The 12,454-nt window shown below is 34.0% G+C and overlaps 1 protein-coding gene across 1 annotated transcript in view; it reads left to right on the forward strand.

Moving 5' to 3' along the window:
- TOP2B (topoisomerase (DNA) II beta 180kDa) overlaps positions 1-12,454 on the forward strand; it is a 66,520-nt gene that overhangs the window by 38,443 nt on the left and 15,623 nt on the right. The window contains exons 19-27 of the mRNA XM_011956240.1: positions 851-972; positions 1,212-1,360; positions 1,914-2,145; positions 4,866-5,000; positions 5,597-5,797; positions 6,771-6,966; positions 7,111-7,202; positions 10,016-10,171; positions 10,314-10,397. Of these exons, the coding sequence (XP_011811630.1) occupies positions 851-972; positions 1,212-1,360; positions 1,914-2,145; positions 4,866-5,000; positions 5,597-5,797; positions 6,771-6,966; positions 7,111-7,202; positions 10,016-10,171; positions 10,314-10,397 (1,367 nt within the window). The remainder of the gene's footprint in view (positions 1-850; positions 973-1,211; positions 1,361-1,913; positions 2,146-4,865; positions 5,001-5,596; positions 5,798-6,770; positions 6,967-7,110; positions 7,203-10,015; positions 10,172-10,313; positions 10,398-12,454) is intronic.

The raw sequence follows: 12,454 nt of genomic DNA on the forward strand, positions 1-12,454 counted from the left end.
TTGGCTTCCCTGGACCACATTGGAAGAGGAAGAATTGTCTTGGGCCACATGTAAAATACACTAACCCTAACGATAGCTGATGAGCTTAAAACAAAAACGAAAACAAAAATAATCGCAAACAAACAAACAAACTCATGATGTTTTAAGAAAATTGATAAATTTGTGTTGGGCCACATGCAGCCCATGGGCCATGGGTTGGACAAGCTTGGCCTAGAGCAAGAAGAATGATAAGAAAGCAGAGTGATTTGCCTACATTGTTTCATGCAATCCTTATGATAACTATATTAGGAAAGTAATTATTTCTATTACTTGGATAAGGACACAGGCTTACTAGTTATTTGCTTAGTCACATGGTAAATGACCAAGTTGAGAAGAATATACAGATTAGTGAGATTCTAAAGCCTTTATTCTTCACTCCCACAGTAAACCTCTTTTTATAAGGGTTTTCCTGAGTGGGATATTTAGAATAGATTTCAGGATCCTTGATGGCATGCTGGCAGTTTACTTAGCTACAAATGGCATTTTGGTTGTATGAGTGTTTGGAAACTACTGTTAAAAGAGTTTGGTGCCACTGGGTGATTCTTTAAGGCCAGAATGTTGTCTTTCAGTTAGCTGTTCACTTTTGGAATATATGGAGATGGCATAAAAACATCTTAGTGTATGCCTGCAGATAGCTTTCTGGGAAAAAAAAACAAAACAAATGTGTTAGTATGTACTCACTTTGGTACAGAATCTCAAGTAACAATTTTACTGGTATTCTTGAAAAGCAAATTGTATCTTTGCTTTATTTCCCTGAATTGTTACAACTATATCTTGAAGTAACATTTTAAAAGAGCTCTTTTAAAAATAGGCTTTAAACCTGGCCAGCGGAAAGTTTTATTTACCTGTTTCAAGAGGAATGATAAACGTGAAGTAAAAGTTGCCCAGTTGGCTGGATCTGTTGCTGAGATGTCGGCTTATCATCACGGAGAAGTAAGCATTAAGATTGGAATCCGTTGAGAACTGTAATTATTGTCTTGAAGAATGATAATTACACGTAGTATTTTTCCTTTAGTAAAGTCTTCAAAAATGTAAAAGAATTAAGAACAGAATATACAGATTAGTGAGATTCTAAAGCTTTTATTCTTCACTTGGATTTTAATACAAGTTGGGGAATAATTATAGAAAATTTAGAACATTAATGTTATGTTCTGCCGCCTTCTGTTGTATAGCAAGCATTGATGATGACTATTGTGAATTTGGCTCAGAACTTTGTGGGAAGTAACAACATTAACTTGCTTCAGCCTATTGGTCAGTTTGGAACTCGGCTTCATGGTGGCAAAGATGCTGCAAGCCCTCGTTATATTTTCACAATGTTAAGGTAAATATTTACTGATACAATGGTATAAAGTTTGATTTGATTTGGAACCAATTGACTAAATGTGTGATGGAATTATAGCTGTGGAGAGATGTGATTGTCTGGTTATTCTACTTAGAAGGTGAATGTTCCAAATTATTTGACCACAAATAGAATGAAGTCAATTGACCTTAATTTTTATGAATTGATTGGTGAAATCAGTCCTAATGAATGCAGGATGTTTTTCTCACCAACTTTACTCTTTAGGCTGAAGATGGGTTATATGCTTTATTCCAAGTAATAGGAAATTCTTAAAAAGTTATCAATATTAAAGAAGTCAGGTAAGTTAAGTACCTAAGTAAAATAGGGCTATTTTATTCTGGGCTTGTAACTGAGAGAAAGATGCATTTGATAATACAGTTAGGCAGATTTTATTGTTAAGCAAACGTAAGCAACATTATTAAAAATGCATTCTCTTTAAAAGATTTATTTTTGCAGTGTGAAGTTTTAAATTATGTATAAAGTTTCTTTCGCAAAGCCATGACGTTTTTTCATTTGCTTCTTTCTTTTTCATTAGCTCTTTAGCAAGGCTACTTTTTCCTGCCGTGGATGACAACCTGCTTAAGTTCCTTTATGATGATAATCAACGTGTAGAGCCTGAGTGGTATATTCCCATAATTCCCATGGTTTTAATAAATGGTGCTGAGGGCATTGGTACTGGATGGGCTTGTAAACTACCCAACTATGATGCCAGGGAAATTGTGAACAATGTCAGACGAATGCTAGATGGCTTGGATCCTCATCCCATGGTAATTATTTTGAACTTACTGTTTATTTAACAAATGACAATGGGTAAGCTACAAAGTCCAGTCATTTTAGAAAAGTAATGGAGCATTTTTAGTTTAGAACATATTGTAGACCATAAAGACCTAATTAGGGTATAATTTGATATGTGCCTACAGTAAAAGGTATAAACTTTGTAATGAGTTCTGGAGGTAAGTTTCATGGGGAGAAACTGTTTATTTAAATTTAGAAACACCTCATATTCCAGGTTTTCAAACCTCTAAACCATATATTAATAGAAAACAATCCTTTTCTGATAAAATTATATGTAACTTTGTTTCTGTTCTCAAACTACTACCTGTTGTTAGTTTGTAAGGATGCTTAAAAACACATTGTATTCGTTAGTGTACCATTTGTAAAAAGACAAAAACTACATTGTATATATTTTAAATATATCCCCAAGGCTGGGCGTGGTTACTCACACCTTTAATCCTGGCACTTTGGGAGGCCGAGGCCTAGGCCCAGACGTGTGGATCACCTGAGGTCAGGAGTTCCAGACCAGACTGACCAGCATTGGGAAACCCTATCTCTACTAAAAATACAAAAAAAAAATTAAATGTTGCTTGGGCACGGTGGCTCACGCCTGTGAGCCCAGCACTTTGGGCGGCCGAGGTGGGTGTATCATCTGAGGTCAGGAGTTCTAGGCCAGCCTGGCCAAACCAGGCAGAACCCTGTCTTTACTAAAAATACAAAAATTAGCCGAGCGTGCTGGTGGGCGCCTGTCATCCCAGCTACTTGGGAGGCTGAGGCAGGAGAATCAGTTGAGCCTGAGAGGTGGAGGTTGCAGTGAGCCAAGATTGTACCACTGTACTCCAGCCTGCGCAACAGAATGAAACTCCGTCTCAAAAAAAAAAAAAACAAAAAAATCCCCATTTTTTAAATGTTTATTCTTTTCTTATATCATTTACTCTGCTCAGACCTCCAAGAAAAATGCCCTCAAAAAATGTCCTTCCTTTCTCCCCATGATTTAAAATTACCTGGAGAAAAGTGTGTTTGTATTACCAAAATGATAATGCTTATTGTGGAAAATATAGATAAGGAAAGAGGAAAAAATCCATAATCCCACAATATAGAGACATTATTTTGATGTATTTTTCCAAGTTTTATTTCATTTTTGTGTTTTAAAATGAAAGTTATTCTTTAACAATAAGACATATATTCTGCTTTTTCTCTTAAATACTTTAAAGTACTTTAAAATATTTCTAACATAAGCATCAAATTTTTAATGATAGTGTGTTACTGAAATGGTTTTGAATTTTTTAATGGATTTTAGATTGTTAAGATAGTGTATTTGATCAATACATGCTTGTTATGTGCCTACTATGTGTATGAAACTGTGTAAGTGGTGAGATAAAGAGCTATGGTTTTTGTCTTCGGAAAGTTAGACAGTTGTCAAGACAAGACATTGAAGCATCAAGGCCTGAAATTTAACAGTGACCAACGATACTGATAGTTGCTTAGTATGCCAGAAGAAAGGTCCTATGCTATGTGCTCAGTTTCTTTTTTTTTTTTTTGAGACAGAGTATCACTCTGTCACCCAGGCTGGAGTACAGTGGTGTGATCTTGGGTCACTGCAATCTCCGCCTCCCAGGTTCAAGCAATTTTGCTGCCTCAGCCTCCTGAGTAGATGGGGCCACAGGTGTGTGCCACCATGTCTGGCTAATTTTTATATTTTTAGTAGAGATGGGGTTTCACTGTGTTGGCCAGGCTGGTCTTGAATTCCTGGCCTCAGGTGATCCGCCTGCTTTGGCTTCCCAGAGTGCTGGGATTACAGGCGTGAGCCACTGTGCCCTTCCTATATATTCAATTTCTTAATGATAATAATGAGTAAGAATTTTAGAATAGTCTAGGTGCAGTGACTCATGTCTATAATCCCAGCACTTTGGGAGACTGAGCTGGGCAGATCACTAGCTCAGGAGTTCAAGACCAGCCTGGGCAACATGGCAAAACCCTGTCTCTACAAAAATACAAAAATTAGCTGGACATGGTGGCATGCACCTGTAACCCCAGCTACTCGGGAGGCTGAGGTGGGAGGATTGCTTGAGCCCAGGTTGTTGAGGCTGCAGTGAGCCAATATCGCGCCACTGCACTCCAGCCTGGGTGGCAAAGTGGGGACCCTGTCTCAAAACAAACAAACAAAAACTTAGAAGAGGGAGAGATGACTTGTAATTCAGTTGGGAAGGATGAATAAGATTTATGTAGATGAATGATGAATGGGGTTGGGCCTGAATATGTGTCAGGACTTATGGATAGAGTGAAAGTGAGAATATTTCAAAATAGTGAAACAAAATGTGGGAAAAGAATAGTGGTTTTGTAAGACAAGTCATTAGAGAAAAAATTGAAAGCCAGATTGGGTTCAGACTATGGAATGCTTTCAATGTGAGGCCCAAGGAGTTTGAATTTAAAGGATATTGATCTAGGGGAGAAGTAGGTATAGGGTAAGTGGGCTGAAAGAAAGTACTGTTCCAGGAAGACTAGGAAAGATGATACTAACATTTTGAGATTGGAGGATGTTCAGGTTATATTAACAGAAGCTATGAGTTCAAGATCAATTGATAAGTTGGAAAGGGACAATTGAGGATGAGAAATTCTGTTTGAGGTACATTAATCTGTCAATGTTAGACCATAGACTCATGGTACTAGTACTCAAGAGAGAAGTCAATGCTATTTACATTTTTCTCTACAGCTTCCAAACTACAAAAACTTTAAAGGGACGATTCAAGAACTTGGTCAAAACCAGTATGCAGTCAGTGGTGAAATATTTGTAGTGGACAGAAACACAGTAGAAATTACAGAGCTTCCAGTTAGAACTTGGACACAGGTTAGTGTAAATATGTGATCTGCCTGTGGGAAGGGCAGTGTATTAAGCAATTTTTTCTGGTAAGGATGATTCCACCATTGTTTGTCCTAAGCATGCGTAGTGTTAAAAAAATTCCTGTAGCTTCTTTTACCCTTCAGTTGAATTTGTGCTTTGAATATTTAAATAGTATTTATATCTAAGTAGTATAGTATGACTTATGTTAGGTAAGGCTTTTATAGACTATTATCTTTGTATTTATCTTAGAATGAAGGGAGTAGAATATGACATAGTGTTTTTAATTCTTATAAATGTGGTCAGTAAATTCATGTCAGTATCAGCTTTACAAATCTAAAAGCTAGTTGATGTCATCCTTTTCATACTCAGCCTTTATCTTGCCCTTTAGAGTATGAGTGGGGCAGCACCATTACTTCTTATGTCTTTTCCTACCACCAAGATCCCCATATATTGCCTTCTATACTGATTGGATAGGAGATGATAAAGATTTCCTTTTTAATTCCCCATGAGAGTTGAGAATTTTCAAAAGACTGTATGACTTGTAGTATGAGAACATGAGAGTGTGTCATGAAAAGAATCACTTATTTTTAAATCTTTTATAGGTATATAAAGAACAGGTTTTAGAACCTATGCTAAATGGAACAGATAAAACACCAGCATTAATTTCTGATTATAAAGAATATCATACTGACACAACTGTGAAATTTGTGGTGAAAATGACTGAAGAGAAACTAGCACAAGCAGAAGCTGCTGGACTGCATAAAGTTTTTAAACTTCAAACTACTCTTACTTGTAATTCCATGGTAATTTATTAGATTTACTATTAATTTCATCTTTCTTGCATGTTGTAAGTCAGATTATTATAATTGGTTTCATAATGGGATTGGCTATAGTAAGCCTGAAGGCATTTTTTGCCGAAGATTCTAGGGCCACGTTCCTTTCTTCTAGTGTTGTCCACTACCCTTACTCTCAACTCTGTTTATGCATCTGGGCTTGAATACACAGGATACACACACCTTCACACACGGTGACTAAAAGTTATGAGAGTGGTTATTGGAGGGCCTTTGTGTACTTTATGCCCATCTCTATTAGCATTTTAACTGTAGAGTACTCATAACTCTAATCTGCTTTATTAAACTTGCACATTTATCTTTGTACAACTGGGGAGGAAGGTAGAAACTTTAAGTGTGTGATTCTTCAAGTTCCATTCCAAATTAGCTTTTACATTTAAAAAAGTAAAAAAAGTTCAGCAATGGTACAGTGGCTGAGAGAAAGTGCCATAGTCTGCTGAGAAAGGCTGATGGAAGAAAGAAAAAGGATAGGGAGTTTGGGTGACTGGATTACAGCAGATATAAAAGAGAGAGAGAAGGGACAAATGCATATACACAGAATATATGGAGGAGGAAAAACTTTAACATTTTTAAGCTTAGCAATAGAATAGGTATGTTTTCAGTTTGGGGAAAAATCATTTTTTAGGTGGTTTTATGGCTACTTTAAGAGCCCCTTTTTTAAGGCCTATTTTTGTCTTTCAAAATTATTCCTATTTTAAATACTTTCGTCGTCGTGAGAATTGATCAGCTTGCAGTCACCAAAGGAATATTTACAGAAATGTGCTTAATAGTTTTAGTTCTGTTTAATGATTTTTAGGGGTAGTCTGTGTTCATATACATGTATTATGGTTATATATTATGGTTATTTTAAATATTGTAGATGTTATGTAAGTTAAAATACCAGTACAGATCTATGTGATCTGCAAAATATATGTGTTTCCCTTAGGTACTCTTTGATCATATGGGATGTCTGAAGAAATATGAAACTGTGCAAGACATTCTGAAAGAATTCTTTGATTTACGATTAAGTTATTATGGTTTACGTAAGGAGTGGCTTGTGGGAATGCTGGGAGCAGAATCTACAAAGCTGAACAATCAAGCCCGTTTCATTTTAGAGAAGATACAAGGGAAAATTACTATAGGTAAGATACAACCTTTAAAAATTTGAACATTAGTTAAAATGGAAAAAAACTTTTATTAATAGAAGACATTTTTATCAGTAGAATATAAGCAAATACAAATTGAATCTCTTATCTTGATCCTAACTTTATTTTTCCCTCACATAGAGAATAGGTCAAAGAAAGATTTGATTCAAATGTTAGTCCAGAGAGGTTATGAATCTGACCCAGTGAAAGCCTGGAAAGAAGCACAAGAAAAGGTAATCATTTGCAGAAAAAGACATTCAGAGAAGCTTTTAAAAGCAACTTCCAAAACAAACAAAAATTCAACCCCTAAATTTTAAATTTAGTACTACTAAAGGCGCTGAGTTGTCTGTTTAGAGACTGAAGTCTTCTGTTTATCCACAGAACAGATACAGTACAGGAATTTATAGTACACACCCACCACAAAGCACTTGGCCAGTGTGACTCAACCAGAGCCTGGAGAAATGACTCCAGGTGTGAGAAGGTAGCTCAGTCTCCTTGACCTTTTTTCCTGAGTCTGCCACTAAAAGGTGTTGTGGTGGTGGTTTTTATGAGGTACATGTGTATTATCTGGGAATCAGACTGGTCGCACCCAGAATCAGCTTATGTTCCCAGTATGGCATCCAGTCACCATTCACTTGATCTGGTTTGGTTAATACTGGGAAGACAAGAGACAAAATGTTAATTATTATAGACAGTATTTATCAAACACCAAGCTCTGCTTCATTCTTAGATTTTTGGCCAGATATTTAAACCCTGGAACTTCAGATTAAATGTCTGATGTTTTATTAGGCAAGTTGGCCATTGCAGATCACAAAATAGTAATAATAGTTAAATGAATGGAATGTTGAAATTTTGAGATTCCCCTCAATTAGCTTTTTGATGTTTTGTGTGACTAAAAGAAAAATGTAAACAACAGTACAACGTTGTGATTGAGAACAGAAATTTCTTACAGAAGAGGAAGAAAAGTTGAATGATTAATTTTTTTGGATATTAGATTATTTGTGCTTATATGATTCTGATAACATTAACATCTTTAAAAAATAGTTATAATTATGTGACATAACTTCAACCTTTAAACTTCCCTGTACTTGAGTTCTCAATCATAATGTTTTTATGTTTCATCAAACTACACTGAAATACTGCTTTTGTTTACGTTTTTCAGTTTGAAGTCAATAAAAACCATGTATTAAAGTGAGTAAAATTAGAGTAAGTTATATAGAATAGCAATTACATAGTAAGATAATAGGCTTATTCATTATTTGAAGAAAATTTGGTAGGACAAGATGGGCGCATTCAGAATTAAGATGATTGAAGCCCTTTGTTTTCCTCTTAATGTGTTTTATTGTATTGTTAAACCCCAAATTACGGTTTCTACAACACTTGCCCTTCTGTATCACTGTTGGTTTAAGCTATACTTTTTTTTTTTGAAGAGTAACTAGTAAGCTGATAAATTTTTAATGCTGAGTCTTAAAAGCTAAAGATTTCTACAGTTTCAGAATGTCCCTCTGGTGGAAGTAGAATTTACGGGTTTATAAAGCCTAGCTTGATTTCAGTTATTGCGTTACCACCATCAGAATTTTTTCAGCATCTTGACCATGTGTACATTTTGGGGAGTTCAGGTAACAAAAGGAACTGCTCTTACAAGAGTGTCCTATTAGACAGAGTTGGAGAAGAGAGAATTATAAAGTAGTTAATTAGAAGATTAAAGTTTTTTATGAAGCATAATGGAATTTTGTCATTAGAACTTGCAGTTTTTTTTTTTTTAATTTCTGGAAGTGTCCTTAGTCATATTTCTGTTATCAGTGATAGATACACATATTCATAGAACACTTATTAATAATACTTTGGGTGCAGTCAAAACCTAGATCAGATAGACTTCCAAAATGTGGGTCTAAACAGGATTTTGTTGCATCCTAGTAATATTTTTATAGTTGTCTAACAACCTGAATACTCCATAGAGACGAGCTGTTTCATGAAGAATTTTTCAAAAGTGTAGAATTATTTGTTGTCAGTTATCTAGGTACTTACTAATCATCTGTCAACTCAACAACAGCATTCCTTATTTGGCTAATGTGGCTTAATCAAATTTATAGTTTTTGTTTATATAATGAAGCATCTTGCTTTGCAATTTTAATTTTTATCTTATTTCTGAAGTACATATAAACTGTACTTTGTGTATACACATTGTTTTGCTTACAAATTTTAATTATAAAGTTTTTTTTTTTTTTTCCTTTTTTGGTTACCAAAAGTGAACTTTTTGCTTCATGGAGTGTCATGATTAACTCAGTCATCTTAAACAACTTAGATAAAATTTTGTTTAATGGCAGTTGTTATTTTAAAAAATTTAAAGGTGATATCACCTAAAATAACTTTTATTGAATTCATTGTATTTTGAAATTTAATATTAGCACAAGATAATTTTTTTGTTGCAGCTGTTTCTGTAGACAAGGGCCTGATGAATAAAATTTCAGCAAAACCCTGACGAAATTCTTACTCTAACTCACCAACTCAAATTCTTAAGTGGACTTTCTCTGAGTCCAGACATGAATATTCTGACTTTAGAGAATTTTTATTAAGAATTCGCCCTCAGCGAGTGAATGTACCTTAACATATTTATTAATAACTGTAAAATAATGTTCACAACTGGTATTTATTTTGTATTTCAGATTGTTCACTTACCAGTATAAAAATCTGACAAGATGCAATGATAAAACATTAATTCTACTCTATTAACTTTAAAATGTGGTATCCTTTCATTTTGTTACTTAGTAACCTGAGGAAATCAGTTAATTTTTCATCAGATTCCTGAATAAATAGGGATAGCGTTTACCATTCCTTCTGAAGATCTTATTGTGCGTCTTTAGAAAATTTTAAACTTTTTATAAGGAAATATATTTTTATAGGTAATCTAAACTAACCCCACCATCCTGAAGATGTAGCATTTATAGTGTAGCACTTGTAGAATTTTAAATTAATTATTCAATAAAATTCAACATTAATTTGATACTATACAAGACTTTAATATACAGTTTGTTATTTTTTACAGGCCGCAGAAGAGGATGAAACACAAAACCCGCATGATGACAGTTCCTCCGATTCAGGAACTCCTTCAGGCCCAGATTTTAATTATATTTTAAATATGTCTCTGTGGTCTCTTACTAAAGAAAAAGTTGAAGAACTGATTAAACAGAGAGATGCAAAAGTATGAACTTTTGTGGGTTAAATAGTTTGAAACTATTTCAGTGTTATCTGTATCTTTTTCTTTTTCCAAAAATAAGTATTTTGATTTATCCTTCATACGTTTTAAAACTATTCAATGTTTAAACTGTACTTTTTTATTATAGGGGCGAGAGGTCAATGATCTTAAAAGAAAATCTCCTTCAGATCTTTGGAAAGAAGATTTAGCAGCGTTTGTTGAAGAACTGGATGTAGGTTAAGTCTCTCTTAAAATTTATTTGGAAAAGTAATGTTTATGAACAAGAATGAAATTCTTTTAAGTGATCTTAAAGTTTTCTTAACTCTGTGAAGGTTAATGTGTTTGTAAGTTGAGTTAGTATTACGCTTCTGGTTATGTGAAGTTATAAAGAACTTCTTGTATGGAGGAATTTAAATGCTCTGAAGTTGAAATTTAGAATAAATTAAATATACTTTGAATTAGTTAAAAATTGTTAACTCATTTTTAGATTAAAAATTGATTCAGTTTAATGTTTTCCTGGAAAGAGGTAAGGCTAATATGTGTGTATAATTGAATATAAGTACTTTGGTTTTAGGAGTAGAGAATGATAGTCTCTTCACATTTATAACAGATATTTCAATATTTGATTGTCGTAACATAGTTTTTTCCAAGTAGAATTGTAATTTAAAAAATAAAAATGTAGAGATAAGATATAAAAAGTACACCTTTTCTAAAATTGCCTACTTAAAATATTAGAATTAAATTAATGATAGCATTATGAATATATGAAAATAGCAAAATGTAAAATACCATTTATTACTCATATTACTTTTTTTTTTAAAGTTGCTTTGTTGATTTATTGTATACATGTTCTACTTTTACTTCGATGGTCTAAGTCAGAATTAGAGCTCATAAGAATAAGTGTGGTAAATTAGTTACCTAAAAGAATTTAGAATTTTTTAGTGCTATTTTTCTAGGCTCCCTCAACGATCTTTCAGGTGCTGCAATGTGAGTCTTCCTTGATTTGTGCTTTCCATATATTGTTCATTAATTAAATTTTTTTGCACATTTTTTCCTGCTGAGTTATAATTTATTTAAAAATTATTCATTAAAAATGAAGCCATCATATATTAAAAGAAAAATTATTTCTAATATTGATATCCTGATATTGCTTTACATTTGATCACTAATATAGTGAAACACAGGAAACTTTTGTGGTTATGCCTGTAAATTTCCTCACTATTGTAAAGTCGTCATTCAAAACAACCCTAGCAAAAAATACTGTTTCACGTTTAATTTATCATCTTATTTTATTATTTGACAATTAATGAAATAGGTCCAAACAACTTATTTAAATTCTGGATGTATTTATTTTTAACATCTTAAAAGATTTAAACTTCAATTTCATGTCTCTGTATCATTTAAAGTCCAGTGATAACACTAATTGAATATCTATCTATTGTACACTGGCACAGCCTTCTATGTAATGCTTAGAGTGACCCTCACCACAACCTCAAATGAATGAGATTATTATTAACCTATTATACAGATAAGGATCCTGAAGCTTAGAGAGGTTAAGTCACTTTCTTAGGAATTACATCATTATAGAATTACTCATCCTCTCAGACACCCACTTTCCTCATCTATAAAATGAGGATCACAGGGTTTTTAAAATACCTAGCACATGGTGGATGCTCTATAAGTTATCTGGCTTTTTTGTTTTGTTTTGTTTGAGACAGGGTCTTGCTCTGTTGCCCAGGCTGGAGTGCAGTGGCACAATCATGGCTCGTTGCAGCCTCAACCATTCGGGCTCAAGCAGTCCTCCTACCTTAGCCTCCCGAGTAGCTGGAACATGTGTGCCACCACATCTGTCTAATTTTTGTATTCTGTGTAGAGACGAGGTTTTGTTATGTTGCCTAGGCTGGTCTCAAACTCCTGGGCTCAGGTGATCCACCCACCTCAGCCTCCCAAAGTGCTGGGATTACAGGTGTGAGCCACTGTACCTGACCTCTATTATCTCCTGAGGATACATAACTAGTAAGTGGAAGTGCAGTTGAAATCCAGAACTATCTGATTTCAAAGCTTGGGTAATTTCTATTAAACTGTTGTGCTACAAAGATCTTTTAAAAAATCTCTAAAGAAATGTCATTTTTTGCTTGTGCCTCTCAAAGCCTATTTTAAGGAATAATTCTGGTAAATGCAGAATCTAGGATATTAATCATGATTATACTGTCATTTATCATTACATAAACCTGCCTAAGTTCAGTCTAACTATATGGGCATTTTTAATTTCTCATACTTTCTGAGTTT

This window comes from Colobus angolensis, unplaced genomic scaffold, assembly GCF_000951035.1.
Source record: "Colobus angolensis palliatus isolate OR3802 unplaced genomic scaffold, Cang.pa_1.0 Scaffold411, whole genome shotgun sequence".
NCBI lineage: Eukaryota > Metazoa > Chordata > Mammalia > Primates > Cercopithecidae > Colobus > Colobus angolensis.